At 49.2% G+C, this 22,640-nt stretch overlaps 1 protein-coding gene and 1 long non-coding RNA gene across 2 annotated transcripts in view; one reads left to right on the top strand and one right to left on the bottom strand.

Annotated features, from left to right (window-relative positions):
* LOC144695750 (uncharacterized) overlaps positions 1-22,640 on the bottom strand; it is a 42,380-nt gene that overhangs the window by 18,257 nt on the left and 1,483 nt on the right. The gene's annotated exons all lie outside the window — the stretch shown is intronic.
* nrm (nurim) lies at positions 486-19,441 on the top strand. The gene is made up of 4 exons (XM_078566721.1): positions 486-651; positions 10,308-10,510; positions 15,754-15,930; positions 18,104-19,441. The coding sequence occupies exons 1-4, from the start codon at positions 513-515 to the stop codon at positions 18,428-18,430; spliced, it is 846 nt and encodes a 281-aa protein (XP_078422847.1). The 5' UTR covers positions 486-512; the 3' UTR covers positions 18,431-19,441.

The following is a 22,640-nucleotide window of genomic DNA, read 5'->3' on the forward strand; positions in this document are numbered from 1 at the left end:
TTACGAGGATGTCTCTGACATTCATACAATATTTCACTCCATACGTACCCTAGGCAGCCGGTTAGCTCGGTTGGCTAGTGCGTGGTTCAGAATAACATCAACAGAATGGGTTCGATTACTGTTATAGCTGAGGTAAACTTGCTCTGGAAATAGAAAACAATCGGTTTTTGGGTGATATATGGGGTTTGCGGTGAAAAGTAAAGATCATCTGTGAATGCACCGAATGGCGGAGCAGGCTTGAATGTCCAAATTGCCCACTACAGTTCCTATTCTTTGCGTTCATCGTGATCATTTTTTATATAATCAATCCTTTACTTGTAAATGCTTGTCTTTCGCAACAACAAAAAAAAACAACCGACGGGAGCGTTATCTCCATCTGTCTGCCCGTTCAGTCCCGGTAATGGAGTCGTCCCACGCCCAGACTGCACTGCGAAAGTGAAAGTGCCCTATCGGCCATCATTGGACCTGCGCGCCCTGCCCACGTGACCCGGAAGTGTTCCCTGCGCGTTGCTATGGCCGTCTTTCATTCCGCTGCGCTCGTGGGCCTGTCGCTGGCCAACTTTGTTTTCGTCTCGTGGAGCGCGGCCGAGTTCGTGGCGTTTGTATCCTTGCGGCAGATTTACCGGGAGAGCAGGAGGCCGGGACCGGCAGGTAAGACAGGGGCACGGGAGCGAGGGCGGCGGGGGGTAGCTGGGGCCTAGGAACCTGTCCGGGCAGAATCAGAGACTGCGGCGAGTCGGATACAGGGACAGCAGGTACCAGACGCTGACCCTCCAGGACTGCAGGGAGCGACACTGAGTACGTACCAGATACTGACCCTCCAGGACTGTAGGGGGCGACACTGAGCAGATATCAGCCACTGACACTCTAGGACTGCAGGGGGAGACACTGAGCAGATACTAAACACTAACCCTCCTGGACTGCAGGGGGCGACACAGTACGTACCAGATACTGACCCTCCAGGACTGCAGGGGGAGACACTGAGCAGATATCAGCCACTGACACTCTAGGCCTGCAGGGGGAGACACTGAGCAGATACCAAACAGTGACGCTCCAGGACTGCAGGGGGAGACACTGAGGAGATACCAAACACTGACCCTCCAGGACTGCAGGGGGCGACACAGAGTAGATACCAAACACTGACCCTCCAGGACTGCAGGGTACGACACTGTGTAGATATCAGCCACTGACACTTGAGGAATGAAGGTTGACATGGAGCAGATGCTGGACACTGACTCTCCAGGACTGCAGGGGGAGACACTGAGCAGATACAGATGCTGACCATCCATGACTGCAGGGAGACACACTGAACAGACACCAGACACTGACCATCTGGTACTGCAGGTGCCAACACTGAGCAGATTTCAAACACAAGCTCTCGAGTACCACAGAAGATAGCACCAGGCAGATACAGACCCCACATTGACCCTTCAGTACTGCATGGACACATGTCAAATGCTGGCCATCCTGTGAAACAAGGTGCAGTCTGGGTTAGATGCCAGACAATGATCCTGAAATACAGCAAGGGGCAGCATTGGGCTGATATTGAACCAACACTGCTGTTGCAAGGCGAACAGCGGACAAATTCAGAACTGTTGTTTCCAACAACAATAACTGGTATTTATATTATATTTAACATAGAAGAACGACACAACGAATATGTCTGTAATCAAAACAAAAAGACAGCAAGCCAATGAAGGAGTTTTGGAAGCACTCAAAAAGCTCAACACTATCCAGGATAAAGCATCGATCGACACCACATCCACCTTAAACACTCACTCCCTCCACCACCAATGCACAGTGGCAGCAGTGTGTACTATCTACAAGATGCACAGCAGCAACTCACTAAGCCTCCTTCGACAGCACCTTCCATGCCCACGACCTCTACCACCTGGAAGGACCAGGGCAGCAGGCGCATGGGAACACCACCGCCTGCAAATTCCCCTCCAAGCCACACACCATCCTGACTTTGAAATATATCGCCCTTCCTTTTTTATTTCATTTGTTCATGGGATTTGGGCATCGCTGGCAGGGCCAGCATTTATTGCACATCCTTAATTGCCCTTGAGAACTGAGTGCCTTGCGAGGACATTTAAGAGTCAACAACGTTGCTGTGGGCTTAGAGTCACATGTAAGCCAGACCAGGCCACTGTCGCTTGATAAAATTCCTGAAGCTCCCTCCCTCACAGCGCTGTGGATGCACCTACACCACATGGACTGCAGCAATTCAAGAAGGCAGCTCACCACCACCTTCTCGAGGGCAATTAGCAAAGGACAATAAATGCTGGCCTTGACAATGACGCTAGCATCGCATGAAAAAAAACTTGGGGTTTTAAGAATGTCTAACGGGGGACAGGGCAGTAGAGGTGTTTAGGGAGTGAATTCCATGCCATTGGGTGAAAATACCACCGCCAATTGCAGGTGAAAGGGAGATATGAGTGAATAATAATTGGGAGTGTTGTAGGGTAATCCTGGGCTTACAGAGATGAGGAGGTGTGAGAACACAAATGGATTTAAAATTTTGCCCCACTGGGTGTGGGTGGGGCATGCAGCAGATGGTGTTTTCAGACCTAGCCTGTTCCCACCTCCCACCCATCCACATGGAAGCACCAAGTAGACAAATACAAGGCACTGACCATAAGGCAGGCACTGGCCCGACACTGGCTCCAGTACCACACGGCGGGGGTGGGTGGTGGTGGTGGCAGTCACTGCACAGCTCCAGTTTATTATCAAATGTCCACTGCTGCACAATCAAACAACTGCACGTGTCATTTAAGTAAATCTGAAATGCCAACATACAATTAACGAATGAATACAGAAAGCTACAAAATAAATTGCATGGATCATAGCAGAACTGAGAGGTCACAACCATTAGATAAAACAGAACAGCCTGGAGCCCCTCCTACTCCTTGTGGCAGCAAGCTCCACATTCTCACCGCCGAGAGAGTGGTGAGAACGTGGAACTTGCTGCCACAAGTAGTAGCGTCCCAATGGCACAGAAGAAGGCCACTCAGCCCATCACGTTCGTGCCAGCTCTCTGTCGAGAAATCCAGCCAGTCCATCCCCCTGCTCTATCCCTGTAGCCCTGCAAGCTTATTTCCCTCAAACGCCCATCTGATTTCCGTTTGAAATCATTGACCGTTTCCGTTTCAACCCACCCTCATAGGCAGCAAGTTCCAGGTCATGACCATTTGCTGCGTTATAAAAGTTCTTCCTCACATCCTCCCGCTGCATCTCTTGCCCGAAACCTTAAATCTGGGCCCCAATAATAAACCTTTGTACCATTGGCTAATGAGGCAAGGAATATTGATGCCTTTGAGGATGAACGCTGGATAAGTACGAGGGAGAAAGACGAGAAGGATGTGCTGACAGGGTAAGGAGGAAGCCCACATGGCGATAAGCATAAGGTTACTTAGGACAAATGACCTGTTTCAGTGCTGTAATTTTCTATGTAATTCCACGTAAACACAAGGAACTGAGCAAGGAACCCGGCACATCCAAGAGAAGCACAGGCCTCGGGTCTGACACTGGAACCGTGGAGATTCTGGCTGTGCTGCTGGGTGGTTTCCAGAAGGGAATGTTATATATTACTGAAAATGAAAATGTGCAGGGCTCTGGGGAAAGAGCGGGGGTGTGGGGTGGGCAGTGAGACTAATTGGTAGATCTTATAAAGAGTCGACACAAGCACAGTGCTGTAGGGTTTTTAAGAGCTCCACTCCATTTAACACGAGATGTTTTGTTTCCTTCAGTATTTAAAGGTACTTTCCCAACCGCACGTTACAAACAGCAAACATTTAAACTGAAACCCAGTTCCTGGCACTAACGATAGTCTGCTGCCTTCCCTCAAACTATCAGCACATTCCTGAACACCTAATCTTGCAGCTTGTTCCCGGGACTGCCCACATCAAATTTTGCACTGAATGCTTCTCCTCTTGGAATTGCATTGGCTCCTTGTTCCCTGCACACCCACCGAATCCTCCAGCACATTAATTACCATTCAAATTCCTTCAAAGCCTAGCCCAGCCCTTATCTATTTCACATTTCTCATGTTCCTCCTGTGTAGCTTCTGACTCCAGTCTTCTGTGTAATCGCACACTGCTTCATCCCGCCATTGTTGGCAGCACCTTAGGCCACCTCTGCCCTGTCCCTCGTTCTCCCTCCCCAAAACCTTGCAATCTCCACTTATCTCCCAACCTTTCAAAACCTTCCTACGTTCTTAAATGCATCTAACTGACCCTCCTAGAAGAGGACTGCACAGAAGGAGGCCATTCAGCCCATCTTTGAAGAACAATCCAATTAGTTCCGCACACCCACCCTTTCCCCATACCTCTTGTGATTTTTTTTCATCCTCTTCAATTATTTATCCAGTTCGCTGTTGAAAGCGACGGTTGAACCTCAATCTACCACCCGATCAGGCAGTACATTCATGTGAAAAGAAGCTTTACCTCTGCTTCACTTTAAATCTTTGGTTATCTATCCTTGAGCCATTGGAGGCAGGTTTTTCTTTATTTACTCTATCTAAAGCCTTCATGATGTTGAAAACTCCTATCAAATCACCTCTTCCCCCTCTCTGCTCTAAAGAGAACAACCTTAGCTTCTCCCTCCTGACTGTAATCCCTCATCCCCGTGACCATTTTAACAAACCTCCTCTGTACCCTCTCGCCTTCATGTCCTACTTAAAGTGTGGTGCCCAGAATTAGACACAGTACTTCAGCTGGGGCCTAACAGGTATTTCATGTAGGTTTAGCATAACTTCTTGGCTTATTTTTTTCAACTCTATTACAGAGCCAAGAAAGCTACCTCTTCATTTCCAACATTTTAAGGCTGTGTACATTTTGTTGGAACAACGATGGGATGCAGGATTTGGGAAGATTGCAGACACTTGGCTGTTTTATCTGTTTCCTTCTCTCTCTCCCCTCTCTCTGTTGTTCGACATACTATTGTCCTGCCCCTAACTATGGAAGCCCCCGCCACAGCCTTAGAGAATGACAGCTGATGACGATCCACCGTTTTTCTTCCAGCCACCTGATGGGCTCAAAGGAATTTGTGTGGTGCCATGGCAAAATGTAGCAAAGCTTATCTCATCTCTCAAACATGTGCACAATTTCTGAACACTTCATTTGCAATTCATTCCTGCGCTGTCAGCGACGTTGCTGTGAGGCAATAAACATTGCTTACCCCGGGTTGGCCTGAGGGCATTAAGTGTCAGTCCACGTTAGCGTGGAAATGGACTCCTGTACAATTCAAGCTAAATGTGGGCAGCATCCCTTCCCTCCAGGCATTGGTGAGCCAGTTGACAATTTATTTGCCTCCCAAATCCGCGTTTAACCCTCTCCAATCAAGTTTTCCACCACTGCCCAAACACCAAAACAGCCCCAATCAAAACCTTCTCAACCTGTCCGCAGCCTTTGACACGGTTCACCATCCTATACCAACCCCTGTCCTCTTTTGTCCAGCAAGTGCTTCCGCCCTCACCTATGTCTTAACGATTTAGTTGTAACCAGAGTCCCACCTGCAATGTCCTCTCTTCCCACTCCCGCACCGTTACCACTGGAGTCCCTTAAGGACCTATTCATGGTCTCCCCAACCTCCTATTTCTCAGCCACATCCTGATCCTCAGGAAATCATCTGAAAACATGTCAAATTCCACATGTATGCTGACGATACCACAGCTCTTTATTACCACTATCTAACTCAACCCTTCCACTGCTTCTGTGTTGTCAAGCTGCTATCTGATATCCAGTATTGAATGAGCTAAATTTAAAGTCATAAAGTCATTTACGGCACAAAAGGAGGCCATCTGGCCCATCGAGTCCATGCCGGCTCCCCCCTGGAGCAATTCAGCCAATCCCATTCCCCCACTCAATCCCCATTAATCTGCTATAATAAAAGCAAAAAACTGCGAATGCTGCAAATCTGAAATAAAAACAGAAAATGCTGGAAAAATTCAGCAGGTCTGACAGCATCTGTGGATAGAGAAACAAAGTTAACGTTTTGAGCCCGTATAACTCTTCTTCAGAACTCTGAAGAAGAGTCATATGAATTCGAAACATTTCTTATTCTTCAGATTTCTGAAGAAGAGTCATATGGATTCGAAACGTTAACTTTGTTTTTCTCTCTCTACAGATACTGTCAGACCTGCTGAGTTTTTCCAGCATTTCCTGTTTTTATCTCATTTAGTTTGTTTGTTTGTTAGCTAGTTTGTTTCCTTCAAGTACTCACCCACATTCCTTTCGAAATTATTGATCATCTCTGCTTCCACCATCTTCGTGGGCAGCAAGTTCCAGGTCATTAAAAAAACGTTCTTACTCAGATCCACCCTGTATCTTTTACCCGAAATATTAAATCTGTTCTTGTGCAATCAGCTAAGGGAATCAGCTTTACTTTGTCTCCCTTATCTAAACCTGTCATAATTAAAACTAATACACTAAATCTTCGTTCCTCTGAGGAGAATAACCCTAACTTCTCCAACCTTGTAGCTAAAGTCCCTCATCTCTGGATCCATTCTGATAAATCTCCTCGGCGCCCTCTCAAGGATCCTCACATCCTACCTGAAGTGTGGCCACCAGAAATGGACACAATACCCGGGTTGTGGCCTCACCAGAGCTTTATAAAGGTTCAGCGTAACTTCCCTGCTTTTGTACTCAATGTCTTTATTAATGAAGCCCAAGATTCTATATGTTTTGCCAATCACTCACTCCAAATTTTCTTCTACTTTCAAAGATCAATGTACATGCACCCCAGGTCCCTCTGTTTCTGCACGCTCTTTAGAAATATGCCATTGAGTCCATATTGCCCTTCTGCCAAAATGCATCACCTTACACTTCTCTGTATTAAATTCCATCTGCCACTTGTCTGCCCATTCTGTTAGCCTATCTATGTCCTGATGCAGTCAATTCGTATGGTCCTCATTGTTAGCCATTCTTCCACGTTTGGCATCATCGACGAAGTTTGAAATGTTACTCTATTCCAATATCCAAGTCATTTAGTCATTTCCATATAGCAAATTTGAACAGTGTCTTGAATTTAAAATTCTTATCCTTGTGTCCAAAGGCTTTATCTCTGTAACCTCTCCAACCTACAACCTTCCGAAGTCTCTTCGCTCCACAATTGGCAGCTATACCTTCATCTGCCAAGGCTTTAAGCTCCAGAATTCCCTCCTTAACCCTATCTGCCTCTCTACCTCTCTCCTCCTTTAAAACATTCCATAAAACCCACTTTTTTGACTAGGCTTTTGGGTCCCCTGACTTAATATATCCTTAAAGCACTCACCTTCCACTGTGAAAGACGTGACAAAATTTGCTGTTCGTGGCCATTTTACCCAAACAGTAAAAGATTTATTCAATTCTGTTTCACATGATCCCACAATGGGATTGTAGCTCACAGCCTCCAGGTTGCTAATGCAGAACCATATCTATGATGCCAAATCTTCTTTTATTAATGACATTTAATCCTCTAACAACAATTCTAATATTTGACATTGGCATTCCAGTTAAAAAGTGAGAGAGGAAGAGTGTAGCCATCGCACTGTCTGATTAATGATGTTGGGTGTACACTGTTACTGTTGAGAGATACTGGGAGTACAGCTTTACTGGCAGAGTGACTCTGCGTGTAGACTATTACTGTCGGGTGGGACAGAGCGTGGGCCATCACTGTCAGGTGGTACAGAGTGTGGGCCATCACTGTCGGGTGGGACAGAGTGTGGGCCATTACAATTGGGTGGCACAGAGTGTGGAGTATTACTGTCATGTGGTTCATGGTGTACACTATTACTGCCACACTCAGGCAAAGGCTGTCTTGATGTCAAGGGCAGTCCCTCTCATACCACCTCTTGAATTCATCTCTTTGATCAGCATTTGGACCAAGGCTGTAATGAGGTCTGGAACCACGTTGCCCTGGCCAAACCCAAACTGAACATCAGTGAACTGGTTGTTGCTGTGTAAGTGCCGCTGATAACACTGTCAAGGACACCTTCCATCACTTTGCTGACCATGGAGAGTGGACCGATGTGACGGTTATTGGCCGGGTTGGATTTGCCTTGTGTTTTGTGGACTGAACATACCTGGGCAATTTTCCATATTGTCTAGTAGATGTCAAGGTTGTAGTTGTACTGGAACAGCTTGGCTAGGAGTGTGGCTAGTTCTCAAGCACAGGTCTTCAGCATTACTGACAGGATGATTTCAGGGCCCATAGCCCTTGCCGAACCCAGTGCCTTCAGTCATTTCTTGATATCACGTGGAGTGAATCAAATGGGCTGAACTCAGGCATCTGTGATGTTGGAGATCTCAGGAGGAGGCAGAGTTAGATGATCCACTCAACACTCCTGGGAAATCGATCAGCCTTGTCTTTTGCACTGAGATGGTGAGCTCCCCCATCATTGAGGATGTGGATATTTGTGGCGTCTCCTCCTCCTCCATTTCATAGTTTAATTGTCCGCCAGCATTTATGACTGGATGTGGCAGGACTGTGGAGCTTAGATCTGATCCGTTGGTTGTGGGATCCCTTAGCTCCGTCTCGCATACTGTTTCCACAGTTTGGCATGCAAGTAGTCATGTGTAGTAGCTTCACTAGGTTGACACCTCATTTTTAGGCATGTCTGGCCATGAGGTTACAGATTGTGGTTGAATACATTTCTGCTGATACTGATGGCCCACAGCGCTTCGTGGATGCCCAGTTTTGTGTTGCTAGATCTGTTTTGATTCAATGCCATTTAGCATGTGGTAGTACCACAAAACATACTAGAAAAGTATCCTCAGTGTGAAGATGGGACTTTGTCTCCTCAAGAATCGTGTAGTGGGTAACCACTATCAATACTGTCATGGATGGATGCATCTTTGACAAGTAGATTGATGAGGTCAGGATCTAGTAAGTTTTTCCCCCTTGTTGATTCTCTCGCCAGCTAGCACTGTCCCAGTCTGGCATATAGGACTTGGCCAGTTCAGTTAGTAGGATTGCTACTGAGGCACTCTTTGTGATGGACATTGAAGTCCCCCACCCAGAGAACATCCAGTTCCACTGCTATCCTCAGTGAATCTCCCAAGTGATGCTCAACATGGAGGAGTACTGAATCATTATTTTTCTTTATTCTTTCACAGGAAGTGGGCATCACTTCATAGGCCAACATTCATTGTCCAACCCTAATTGCCCAAGAGAAGATGGTGGTGAGCTGTCTCCTTGGAACCACTACAGTCCATGTGGTGTAGGTACACCCACAGTTCTATTCGGAAAGGAGTTCCAGGATTTTGAGTGAGCGACAGTGAAGGAACGGTGATGTAGTTCCAAGTCAGGGTGTTGTGTGGCTTGGAGGGGAACTTGCAGGTGGTGGTGTTCCCATGCATCTGCTGCCCTTGTCCTTCTAGGTGGTAGAGGTCATGGGTTTGGAAGGTGCTGTCAAAGGAGCCTTGGTGAGTTTCTGCAGTGCATCTTGTAGATGGCACACACTGCTGCCACTGTGCATTGGTGGTGGAGGGAGTCAAAGCTTAAGGTGGTGCCAATCAAGTGGGCTGCTTTGTCCTGGATGGTGTCGAGCTTCTAGAGTGTTTTTGGAGCTGCACTCATCCAGGCAAGAGAATATTCCATCACACTCCTGACTTGTGCCTTGAAGATGGTGGACAGGCTCTGCGGAGACCTGAGGGAAGGAGGTAACTGGTAATCAGCAGGAGGTTTCCTTTCCCATGTTTGACCTGATGCCATGAGACTTCTGGGGTCAGCAGTCAATGTTGAGGACTCTCAGGGCAGCTCCCTCCTACACGTATACCACTGAGCCACTGCATCTGCTGGATCTTTCCTGCTGGTGAGACAAGACATACCCAGGGGTGATGATGGAGCCTGGAACATTAGCTGTGAGATATGATTCGGTGAGTATGACTATATCAGGCGGTTGCATGACTAGTTTGTGGGACAGCTCTCCCAATTTTCGCAAAAGTCCCTAAGCCTAAGTAAGGACAACTTTATAGGGTCGACTTGGCAGGGTTTACCATTGTTATTTGTAGCCCTGAAGTCAATGCCAGGTGACCCGTTCGATTTTATACTTCAGCTTTGTAGTAATGATTTAATACAACTCAGTAGCTTGCTAGGCAATTTGCAATGACAATTAAGAGTCAACCACATTGCTGTAGATCCAGAGTCACAGGTAGGCCAGACCAGGTAAGGGCAGCAGATTTCCTTCCCTAAACCAGATGCCATAAGTCTGCTTCTGCCAGTTGTTAGCCATACTATTGGTGTAACCTTGTGTCCATTTTCTAAACTGTCTCCTGCTGAGAAGGGTGTCTTTCTGCTTGCCTGACTTGAGTTCACTGTTCTAATAGATGTACGCGTGCATGTGGAATGGCAGTCCACCTTCAGAGACAGGCAGGTCCTGCAGGCTCTCCTCTCCAATCTGGCACTACTCGCATTCTTCATTCTGCAGCACAGCGTCATGGCAGCAGAGAGAGTGAGGAAATGGACAGTAGCCTGCTTTGGGGTCCTCCAGCGATCCGTTTATGTGTTCTGCACGGCAGCCTCTCTCCAGGTAGGCAAACAAAGGCAGAAGTCAATTGTTCTGATAACAGAAATACGAAACTTCTAACACATTACAAGTTGTTCGAAAGACTGGAATATCACACTGTCCCATATCAGAGTGTTAGATACTCGAATGTCACACTGTCCAATATCAGAATGTTAGACACTCGAATATTGCACTGTCCCATATCAGAGTGTTAGATACTCGAATGTCACACTGTCCCATATCAGAATGTTAGATACTCGAATATTGCACTGTCCCATATCAGAATGTTAGTTACTGGAATATCACACTGTACCATATCAGAGTGTTAGTCATTGGGATATCATACTGTCCAATATCAGAATGTTAGGCACTGGAATATCACACTGTCCCAAATCAGAACGTTAAACATTGGAATATCAGTGTCTCATGTCAGAATGTTAGACACCGGAACATTACACTGTCCCATATCAGAATGTTAGACACCGAAACATCACACTGTCCCATATCAGAATGTTAGATAATGGAATGTCACTCTGTCTCATATCAAAATATCAGACACCGAAATATTACACAGCCCCATATCAGAGTGTTAAGCACTGGAATATCACACTGTCCCATATCAGAGTGGAATATCACACTGTCCTATATCAGAATGTTAGATACTGGAATATCACACTGTCCAATACCAGAATGGTGAGACACTGGAATATCATACTGTCTCAAATCAGAATGTTAGGCACTGGAATATCACACTGTCCCATAAAGGAGTGGAATATCACACTGTCCCATATCATAATGTTAGTGTTATGACACAGCTGTTAGTAAAGGCTGAGTTGTTTAAATCCCAGAGGGAAACTTGAACAACTGTCATAACCTATATTTTCAATTGGCATGTTTGAGATGCAGCTCTGAATTCAGAAATAAAACCGCCAAGCCTCAAGACGTTTTTCTTGTAAAACTAAATTAAACATTTATTAACTTAACAAGAAATTAAACACATACACATGTCTACAAATTACTACCATAATAACTTTTAAACAAATTCCCAAATTAATCACTCCCAGGTAAATCTTCACCAAAGCAACAATAACCCATAGACTTTAAACAGACACCAGGCAAAGCACATTTGACCTTACGAATTCAAAATGAGGTTCCTTTCAATTTGGTTCCTATCAGACACAGTTGTAGGCTTACAGACTACCTAGATGTTAAATGCCTCTAACTCTCACACACAAACTCCTCTTGGTTTATACCTAGCTTTCCCTTTGAATGTAAATTTTCCATTGTATTACTAGATTTTTTAATTTTACCTCTTCTACTAATAATCCTTTCATTCCACCTATTTTATTAGTAATATAAACACATTGCTTGGCATCTTCCAGCTAGGTGCAAGATTTCACCCATTCTTTTGAATGGTTTATTTAAAACTGCAAATTGCCCTTTACCTTCTACTCCTTACGTTTATCTAATTAACATCTCAAGCTACTATATGTCAAAGCAGCCAGACTAGCCGGCTTTGATCCAATTAAGCCACACACAGACACACACATAGACGCAGCCCTACTACAATTTCAATAATTTCCAATAACATTATACACAATATCTCTTCATAACAGACACTGAAATATCACACTGTCCCAAATCAGAACGTTAGGCACTGGAATATCACACTGTCCCATATCAGAATGTTAGATGCTGAAATATCACACTGCCCCAAATCAGAATGTTAAACATTGGAATATCACACTGTCCCATATCAGAATATTAAACACTGGAATATCACACTGTCCCAAATAACAATGTTAGACACTGGAATATCACACTGTCCCATATCAGAATGTTAAGCACTGGAATATCACACTGTCCCTTATCACAATGTTAGACACTGGAATATCACACTGTTCCATATCAGAGTGGAATATTGTATTGTCCTATATCAGAATGTTAGATAGACACTGGAACATCACAGTCTCAAATCAATATGTCATATTGCGCTGCTGTATTGCAGATTATTAAACAGAGACAGCAATGCCTCTCTCTCCCCTCTTCCTTTATTTCTCAGCCCTCTACCTGTGCCTCTCTCCCTTCCCTGTATCTGTCTCCCCTCTCCCTGTGCCCTCCTCCCCTCTCCCTGTGCCCGCCTCCCCTCTCCCTGTGCCCTCCTCCCCTCTCCCTGTGCCCGCCTCCCCTCTCCCTGTGCCCGCCTCCCCTCTCCCTGTGCCCTCCTCCCCTCTCCCTGTGCCCTCCTCCCCTCTCCCTGTGCCCTCCTCCCCTCTCCCTGTGCCCGCCTCCCCTCTCCCTGTGCCCGCCTCCCCTCTCCCTGTGCCCGCCTCCCCTCTCCCTGTGCCCGCCTCCCCTCTCCCTGTGCCCGCCTCCCCTCTCCCTGTGCCCTCCTCCCCTCTCCCTGTGCCCTCCTCCCCTCTCCCTGTGCCCTCCTCCCCTCTCCCTGTGCCCGCCTCCCCTCTCCCTGTGCCCGCCTCCCCTCTCCCTGTGCCCGCCTCCCCTCTCCCTGTGCCCTCCTCCCCTCTCCCTGTGCCCTCCTCCCCTCTCCCTGTGCCCGCCTCCCCTCTCCCTGTGCCCACCTCCCCTCTCCCTGTGCCCACCTCCCCTCTCCCTGTGCCCGCCTCCCCTCTCCCTGTGCCCTCCTCCCCTCTCCCTGTGCCCGCCTCCCCTCTCCCTGTGCCCGCCTCCCCTCTCCCTGTGCCCGCCTCCCCTCTCCCTGTGCCCGCCTCCCCTCTCCCTGTGCCCGCCTCCCCTCTCCCTGTGCCCGCCTCCCCTCTCCCTGTGCCCGCCTCCCCTCTCCCTGTGCCCGCCTCCCCTCACCCTGTGCCCGCCTCCCCTCTCCCTGTGCCCGCATCGCCTCTCCCTGTGCCCGCCTCCCCTCTCCCTGTGCCCGCCTCCCCTCTCCCTGTGCCCACCTCCCCTCTGCCTGTGCCCGCCTCGCCTCTCCCTGTGCCCGCCTCCCCTCTCCCTGTGCGCGCCTCCCCTCTCCCTGTGCTCGCCTCCCCTCTGCCTGTGCCCGCCTCCCCTCTCCCTGTGCCCGCCTCCCCTCTCCCTGTGCCCGCCTCCCCTCTCCCTGTGCCCACCTCCCCTCTGCCTGTGCCCGCCTCGCCTCTCCCTGTGCCCGCCTCCCCTCTCCCTGTGCGCGCCTCCCCTCTCCCTGTGCTCGCCTCCCCTCTGCCTGTGCCCGCCTCCCCTCTGCCTGTGCCCGCCTCCCCTCTGCCTGTGCCCGCCTCCCCTCTGCCTGTGCCCGCCTCCCCTCTCCCTGTGCCCGCATCGCCTCTCCCTGTGCCCTCCGCCCCTCTCCCTGTGCCCGCATCGCCTCTCCCTGTGCCCTCCTCCCCTCTCCCTGTGCCCTCCTCCCCTCTCCCTGTGCCCTCCTCCCCTCTCCCTGTGCCCGCATCGCCTCTCCCTGTGCCCTCCTCCCCTCTCCCTGTGCCTGCCTCCCCTCTCCCTGTGCCCTCCTCCCCTCTCCCTGTGCCCGCCTCCCCTCTCCCTGTGCCCGCATCGCCTCTCCCTGTGCCCGCCTTCCCTCTCCCTGTGCCCACCTCCCCTCTCTCCTCTCCCCCAATACCTCTCCCCTCTCCCCGGATCCCTCTCCCCCGATCCCACTCCCCTCTCCCCCGATCCCACTCCCCTCTCCCCCGATTCCTCTCCCCTCTCCCCAGATCCCTCTCCACTCCTTAAATTCCTCTCCCCCGACGCATCTCCACTCTCCCCCCGACGCCTCTCCACTCTCGCCCCGACCCCTCTCCACTCTCGCCCCGACCCCTCTCCACTCTCGCCCCGACCCCTCTCCACTCTCGCCCCGACCCCTCTCCACTCTCGCCCCGACCCCTCTCCACTCTCGCCCCGACCCCTCTCCACTCTCGCCCCGACCCCTCTCCACTCTCGCCCCGACCCCTCTCCACTCTCGCCCCGACCCCTCTCCACTCTCGCCCCGACCCCTCTCCACTCTCGCCCCGACCCCTCTCCACTCTCGCCCCGACCCCTCTCCACTCTCGCCCCGACCCCTCTCCACTCTCGCCCCGACCCCTCTCCACTCTCGCCCCGACCCCTCTCCACTCTCGCCCCGACCCCTCTCCACTCTCGCCCCGACCCCTCTCCACTCTCCCCCCGACCCCTCTCCACTCTCCCCCTGACCCCTCTCCTCCGGCCCCTCTCCCCCAACCCCTCTCCCCTGACACCTGTCCCCTCTCCCCCGACACCTGTCCCCTCTCCCCCGATCCCTTTCCCCTCTCCCCCGATCCCACTCACCCGATCCCACCCCCCCGATCCCACTCCCCCGATCCCACTCCCCCGATCCCACTCCCCCGACCCCACTCCCCCGACCCCACTCCCCCGACCCCTCTCCCCCGACCCCTCTCCCCCTGCCCCCTCTCCCCCTGCCCCCTCTCCCCCTGCCCCCTCTCCCCCTGCCCCCTCTCCCCCTGCCCCCTCTCCCCCTGCCCCCTCTCCCCCTGCCCCCTCTCCCCCTGCCCCCTCTCCCCCTGCCCCCTCTCCCCCTGCCCCCTCTCCCCGTGCCCCCTCTCCCCGTGCCCCCTCTCCCCGTGCCCCCTCTCCCCGTGCCCCCTCTCCCCGTGCCCCCTCTCCCCGTGCCCCCTCTCCCCGTGCCCCCTCTCCCCGTGCCCCCTCTCCCCGTGCCCCCTCTCCTCGTGTCCCCTCTCCCCCTGTCCCTCTTCCCCTGTCCCCCTATCCCTCTCCCCTCCTTGCTCCCCCTCTCCCCGTGCCGCCTTGCTCCCCCTCTCCCCGTGCCACCTTGCTCACCCTCTCCTCTCTCGATACCTTTCCCTCCTCTCCTGGAACTCTCTGTTCTCTCCTACCTGTCCCTCCTCTCACTGTAACTCTCCCTCCTCTCCTGTACCTCTCTCTTCTCTCCCTCTATCTGTCCTTCCTCTCCATGTAACTCTCTCTCCTATCCCTCTACCTGTCTCTGATCTGTTTCTTTTTCTTCCCCCTCTGTTTTACGCCCCCAGTCTGAACGATTGTCATCACGCTCCAGTTGCTGGTACTGTTCATTCTGCACACTTTTCACTTGTCATTTTAGCTCTCCGCATAAATGATTCGCTCCTCCCACAGTTGCGAATACTGTTTTCTCTTTCTCTCTGCCTGTCCCTCTCTTATATGTCTTGTATCCTCTCCATGCTGAATGATTCTCCTCTGCCTTTTGTTGGAGAGACTGTCCTATCTATCTCTCTCTGTCTGTCAATCTTTTGTCTTCCTGTTTTGCATCTCTTTCTGGTCTAAATGGTTCCCCTCTTCCCCAGCTGCTGATGCACTACTGGCAACCTATCCATGCTGCCCCCTTCCTGTGGAGCGTATCCAGAGAGCCCTGGGTTACCTGCTTTCCATTGATCTGTTTCATCATTCACGTCATCGCCTGGCTGATCATCTTCAGCATTGTCCTGATCTTCGACTACGCTGAGCTCATGGGTCTCAAACAGGTGAGTCTCAGTCTCCTTGCCAAGTGGGGAGCTGTCACTGCTGCCCAGTTATAGCACCTCAATTCAGCAGAACTATTCAGTCTGGAGAGGGTACAAGAGATACAAGGCAGGGGTGGGGAAAGAGAGAGACAGACAGACAGAGAGAAACAGGAGCGTAGTCACACTAAAGGCTTCTGTGGGACTGACGTGAGAAGCATCCGTTCAGATATGTGGTAAGCACTTCCTTTCCCACATCATGGTTCAAATTTCTCAGAGCCCTAATCTGAGAAGTAGCAATAAACTTGCAGATTGAGGGACCAAACTGTGGTACAGCATGGCACACAGCACAGCATTATTAAGTGCCTTTGCAGTTGCTAAGGCTGTCTAACAACACTTTCCCATAAATATGACAAGCTACTGACTGAAAGTAATGTTAACTAATTCTCCACACTCGTCAGTGTGGGCGATTTTAACCCGTCCTGCCATGTTTTTTTTTCATTCAATGGGATGTGAGCATCGCTGGAAAATTCAGCATTTATTGCCCATCCCTTATTGCCCTTGAGCAGGGGTTGGTGAGCCACCCACAACGCGGGGCCTGAGACACTGTCAGAGAGTGGATTCAGGGTCTAAGACCCTGTCAGAGTGGATTCAGTATCTGAGACCCTGTCAGAGTGGATTCAGTATCTGAGACCCTGTCAGAATGGATTCAGGGTCTGAGACCCTGTCAGAGTCGATTCGGTATCTGCACCCTGTCAGAGTGGATTCAGGGTCTGAGACCCTGTCAGAGTGGATTCAGGGTCTGAGACCCTGTCAGAGTGGATTCAGAGTATCAGACCCTGTCAGAGTGGATTCAGTATCTAAGCCCCTGTTAGAGTGAATTCAGTATCTGAGACCCTGTCAGAGTGGATTCAGTACCTGAGCCCCTGTCAGATTGGATTTAGTATCTGAGGCACTGTCGGGGTGGATTTATTATCTGAGGCACTGTCGGAGTGGATTCAGGGTTTCAGACTCTGTCAGAGAGTGAGAAGCTCTTCACTGACGTGTTCCTGTGGCAGCAGCCAACTGTTACTTCAGATAAATCAGCTCAGTCAATAATCTCAATGACATGCCCCAGCCCCGCCATCCCTTACTTTACCAATAATGGGTGACCAAACCTCAACTGTTGATCTCACCAGATAGTCAGTGGGGTTCAGTGGCCTACAGGAGTAGACCACACAGCCCCTCAAGCCTGCTCTGCCATTCAATCGGATCATACTCATTCTTCTCTCTGAGGGTTGTTAGTCTGTGAAATTGTCTACTCCAGAGAGCAATGGAGGATAGGTCATTGAATAGTTCAAGGCTAAGTTAGACAAATTTTTGATCAACATGGAGGCAAGCGTTTTGGGAGAGTGGCAGGATAATGGAGTTAAGGCCACAGTCAGATCAACCATGATCTTATTGACAAGCAGAGCCGGCTTGATGGGCAGAATGGCCTTCTCCTGCTCCTGTTCCCTATGATTTTATGATCTTTATTCTAATGATAGTAGACTCATTTTACAGCACAAGGGGCGGCTATTTGGCCCATCTTACCCATGCCAACTCTCCGAAAGAGCTATCCATATAGTCCCGCTCCTGAATTCTTCCACCAAGAAATTTTACTTTGTCAATCATTTTTTGAGTTTTCCTGTAAACAACTATAAGGCGTTCTACTTCCACCACTCTTTCCGGTAGTGTTGAGTGTCCTAACAACCCTCCACATAATAAATCAAAGATAATAATTTCAGCTATCTCTCTTGTTCATTTGCTGCTGATCAGGAATGTTTGCCCTGTAATTCCAATTCACCATCCACTGGAAATGGTATTTCTTGGCCCAGTACATCAAAGTTTGAGGTTTTCAATCGCATCTCCTTCACTTGCTTAGTTCTAATGAAAAGAATCTTGGTTGTACTAATTCCTCCTCAATAATTTCTTGACTGGAAAGAGCGCTGTAATTAATGGAAAGCTGAGGCAAGGTGACTGTTGGATAGCAGAATGTCCAAAAACACTGTCGGGTGGTGTGGTAATCATAACTAAACTTAAAAGCCAATAGGGATCATTTGGACACTGGCTTTACACCCTGTTCCATATTATTCTGCACTGACTTCAAAATGTTAGATTATTGTTCTGTCGCTTCACTCTATTGATGGTTAATGATTCTCTCCCTGCTGTCCTGCAGGTTTATTACTGCTGTCTCTCTCTTGGAGACCCCATGGTGCTGAAATCGCAGAAGGCCCAGCGTTTGTACTGCCACCTGCGGCACCCGGTCTTCCTGGAGTTCCTGGTCATCTTATGGGTGCTGCCCAGCTTGTCCCTCGACCGCCTGCTGCTGTCCACCACCTTCACCCTCTACATGATCTGCGGCCACAGCCTGGACCAGCAGGACTATCGCTACCTGCGCTCACAGCTCAACAAGAAGTTTGAGATCTTTTCCCGGGAGGAGAGTGCCTACAGCCACCTAGCGGCCCGCAACGGCGTCAGAGAGCCCGCCGAGCACCGGGAGTAGCCGCCGAGCCTGGCGCTCAGCTGAGCAACTTCCAGATTGCTTTGCAGCTGCACTGTAGCTCATGACCACACAATGCCATGGGGTGAACTTTAACTTTGGCTGCAGATAAACGTGTTTTTCTTTAAAAGAACTTAAGAAGTATTTCAAGTTTGCTAAAGTGGTCGGCATTGGAGACGCGCACACTTTCCTCCTCTGCTGTCACCCAGGATCCCGTCACACTCGGGCATCACGCAGGTCAGATGCGGTGGGAGGCTCCATTTATTCTGCCCCAACAAAGTGCCTTTGCCCCAATCTCAGAGGAGCCCCACCCCACCCCCCCACAACCCCGAGCTTCCACCCCCAATACTGCACCACTGTATCACTCTCCCCTGCCACACTGCGGACTGCCTTCAGTGAAATTGGCAAATCCATACCAATCGACGTTTTAAGGGTAGTTCCCTACCTCACCAATGCCTCACTTTCCATTTCGAACACTTCCAAAATGTCATGTTCCATTGCCAGCTATCCTGCGGGCGTCTCACGAGCGTCAAGGGCCACACTTGGACAATATTTGTCGTAAAGCCTACTAGGAACAGCATTACGACGTCCTGAACAAATTACACACAAGAGTCCTGATGGCTAACCGAGAGAGAAAGGTTTCATCCCTTCCAAATGAGGCAATTTTAAATAGGAATGTTTTCACAGAATAGACATTTGGAGTATCTGGGTCAGGGACCTCGTCAGGGGTTCTGGTGATTTAGAACAGATGTAACAAGTAAGGGATAGCTGTCTGCCAATTCTACCCGGGTAGGAAGCCTGCCTTTAACCAGAGCAGTAGGTGAAGGTCATCCAGTGATGGCTGCGGTGAATGACAAATCCCAGTGATGGAAGGGAGCAGTATACGGACAATTTAATTCCACTCAAAGTGGCATAAAATTGCGTTTGAAATTCTGACATAATTTCTTTTTATAAGTTTATAAGAGGAAAACTTATGTTTGGAAAAATAAATGATTGCTTTGGGATAGTACCTCATCATGTTAAAATGCCTGAAATCGCTTCAGATAGTGAATCAACTACTGGAGTGCACAAGCACTGTTGGTAAATGTCCTTTTAGCTGGCTGACAGCATTGCCCGAATAATGTACTGTTTAATTATAGGGAGAATTCTGTAGGGTGATGCGATGGGGGGGGATCAGAGAAACTTTACCAAATACTTCATTTGAGGACTAAGAAATAAAGTGGAACAGGCTTTGTTACTTTGCAGGTTACAGATTGAACAGGCTTCAGAGGATGCAAAAAAATCACGAGTGTAATATAAGAACGGGAGGAGGCCATTTAGCTCCTCGAGCCTATTTCACTATTCAATGAGATCATGGCTGATCTGTGACCTAACTTCGTATATCCACCTTTGCTCCATATTTCTTTCTACCTTTGTTTAACAAAAGTCTGAACAGGTTTCAGAATATGCAAAAAAAAATCACGAGTGTAATATAAGAATGGGAGCCCCTCGAGGCTGTTTCACTATTCAATGAGATAATGGCTGATCTATGACCTAACTTCATATACCCACCTTTGTTCCATATTTCTTTCTACCTTTGGTTAACAAAAGTCTATCAATCTCAGATTTAAAATTGACAACCAGCCTGGCATCAATCACCATTTACAAAAGAGAGTTCCAAACTTCTACCACCTTTTGTATGTACAAGTTCTAATGCCAACTTCACTCCTAAAAGGCTTGGCTCTAACTTTTGTCCATGTCCGTAGTCCTAGGCTCCTCAACACAATGGAAGTAGTTACTCCCTGTCTACCTTATCATTTCCCCTGAATATCTTTTTTTTAAATTCATTCAAGGGATGTGGGCATTGCTGGCTGGGCCAGCATTTATTACCCATCCCTAGTTGCCCTTGAGAAGGTGGTAGTGAGCTGCCTTCTTGAACCCCTGCAGTCTCTGTGGTGTAGGTACACCCGCAGTGCTGTCAGGGAGGGAGTTCCAGGATTTTGATCCAGCGACAGTGAAGGAATTGTGGTATATTTCCAAGTCAGGATGGTGAGTGGCTTGGAGGGGAACTTCCATCTGACGGTGTTCCCACATACCTGCTGCCCTTGTCCTTCTAGATGCTAGTGGTTGTGGGTTTGGAAGATGCTGTCTAAGGAGCCTTGATGAGTTTCTGCAGTGCATTTTGTAGATGGTACACACTGCTGCCACTGGGCATTGGTGGTGGAGGGTGTGAATGTTTGTGGATCGGGTGCAAACCAAGTGGGCTGCTTTGTCCTGGATGGTTTCAAGCTTCTTGAGTGTTGTTAGAGTCATATTCTTCCAGGCAAGGGGAAAGTATTCCATCACACTCCTGACTTGTGTCTTGTAGAAGGTGGACAGGCTTTGGGGAGTCAGGAGGTGAGTTACTTGCCGCAGGATTCCTAGCCTCTGACCTGCTCTTGTAGCCACAGTATTTATATGGCTACACCAGTTCAGTTTCTGGTCAATGGTAACCCCCCCCAGGATGTTGATAGTGGGGGATTCAGTGATGGTAATGACATTGAATGTCATGGGATGATGGTTAGATTCTCTCTTCTTGGAGATGGTCATTGCCTTGCACTTGTGTGGCACGAATGTTACTTGCCACTTGTCAGTCCAAGCCTGGATGTTTTCCAAGTCTTGCTGCATTTCGACATAGACTGCTTCAGTATCTGAGGAGTTGCGAATGGTGCTGTACATTGTGCAATCATCAGCGAACATCCCCACTTCTGGCATGATGGAAAGGTCATTGATGAAGCAGCTGAAGATGGTTGGGCCAAGGACACTACCCTGAGGAACTCCTGTAGTGATGCCCTAGAGCTGAGATGACTGACCTCCAACAACCACAACCATCTTCCTTTGTGCTCGGTATGACTCCAACCATCGGAGAGTTTTCCCCCTGATTCCCATTGACTCCAGTTTTGTTAGGGCTCCTTGATGCCACACTTGGTCAAATGCAACCTTGGTGTCAAGGGTAGTCACTCTCACCTCACCTCTGGAGTTCAGCTCTTTTGTCCATGTTTGAACCAAGGCTATAATGAGGTCAGGAGCTGAGTGTCCCTGGCAGAACCCAAATTGAGTGTCAGTGAGCAGGTTATTGTTAAGCAAGTGCCACTTGACAACACTAATGGCCCCTTCCATTACTTTACTGATGATTGAGAGTAGACTGATGGGGCGGTAATTGGCCAGGTTGGATTAGTCCTGCTTTTTGTCTACAGGACATACCTGGGCAATTTTCCACTTTGATGGGTAGATTCCAGTGTTGTAGCTGTATTGGAACAACTTGGCTAGGGGGGTATGGCAAGTTCTGGAGCACAAGTTTTCAGTACTATTGCCAGAATATTGTCAGGGCCCATAACCTTTGCAATATCCAGTGCCTTTAGCCATTTCTTGATATCAAGTGGAGTGAATCGAATTAGCTGAAGACTGGCATCTATGATGCTGGGGACCTCTGGAGGAAGCTGAGATGAATCATCCACTCAGCACTTCTGGCTGAAGATTGTAGCAAATGCTTCAGACTTGTCTTTTGCATTTATGTGCTGAGCTCCCCCATCATTAAGGATGGAGATATTTGTGGAACCACCTCCTCCAGTGAGTTGTTTAATTGTCCAACACCATTCATTGCTGGATATGGCAGGACTGCAGAGCTTAGATCTGACCCATTGATTGTGGAATCGCTTAGCTCTGTCTAACACTTGCTGCTTATGCTGTTTGGCACGCAAGTAGTCCTGTGTTATAGCTTCTCTGAGTTGGCACCTCATTTAGAAGTATGCTTGGTGCTGCTCTTGGCATGCCCGCCTGCACTTTTCATTGAATCAATCAGGGTTGATCCCCTGGCTTGGTGGTAATGGTATAGTGGGGTATATGCTGGGCGATGAGGTTACAGATTGTGGTTTTGTACAATTGTGCTGCTGTTGATAGCCCACAGCACCTCAAGATTGCCCAGTCTTGACTTGCTAGATCTGTTCAAAATCTATCCCATTTAGCATGGTGGTAGTGCCATACTACATGATGGAGGATATTCTCAATGTGAAGACGGGACTTCATCTCTACAAGGACTGTGCAGTGGTCACTCCTGCTGATACTGTTGTGGACAGATGCATCTGCGGCAAGTAGGTTGGCGAAGATGAGGTAAAATATGTTTTTCCCTCTTGTTGGTTCCCTCATCACCCACCACAGACCCAGTCTAACAGCTATGTCCTTTAGGACTCAACCA

Source organism: Cetorhinus maximus, chromosome 21 (assembly GCF_964194155.1).
Source record: "Cetorhinus maximus chromosome 21, sCetMax3.hap1.1, whole genome shotgun sequence".
Classification (NCBI taxonomy): domain Eukaryota; kingdom Metazoa; phylum Chordata; class Chondrichthyes; order Lamniformes; family Cetorhinidae; genus Cetorhinus; species Cetorhinus maximus.

Bases quoted from the DNA above. Each gene is read 5' to 3' on its own strand.
- nrm (XM_078566721.1), top strand. From the start codon at position 513: ATGGCCGTCTTTCATTCCGCTGCGCTCGTGGGCCTGTCGCTGGCCAAC. The intron at 652-10,307 runs GTAAGACAGGGG...CTGTTCTAATAG, and splicing joins CAGGAGGCCGGGACCGGCAG to ATGTACGCGTGCATGTGGAA. The intron at 15,931-18,103 runs GTGAGTCTCAGT...GCTGTCCTGCAG, and splicing joins AGCTCATGGGTCTCAAACAG to GTTTATTACTGCTGTCTCTC.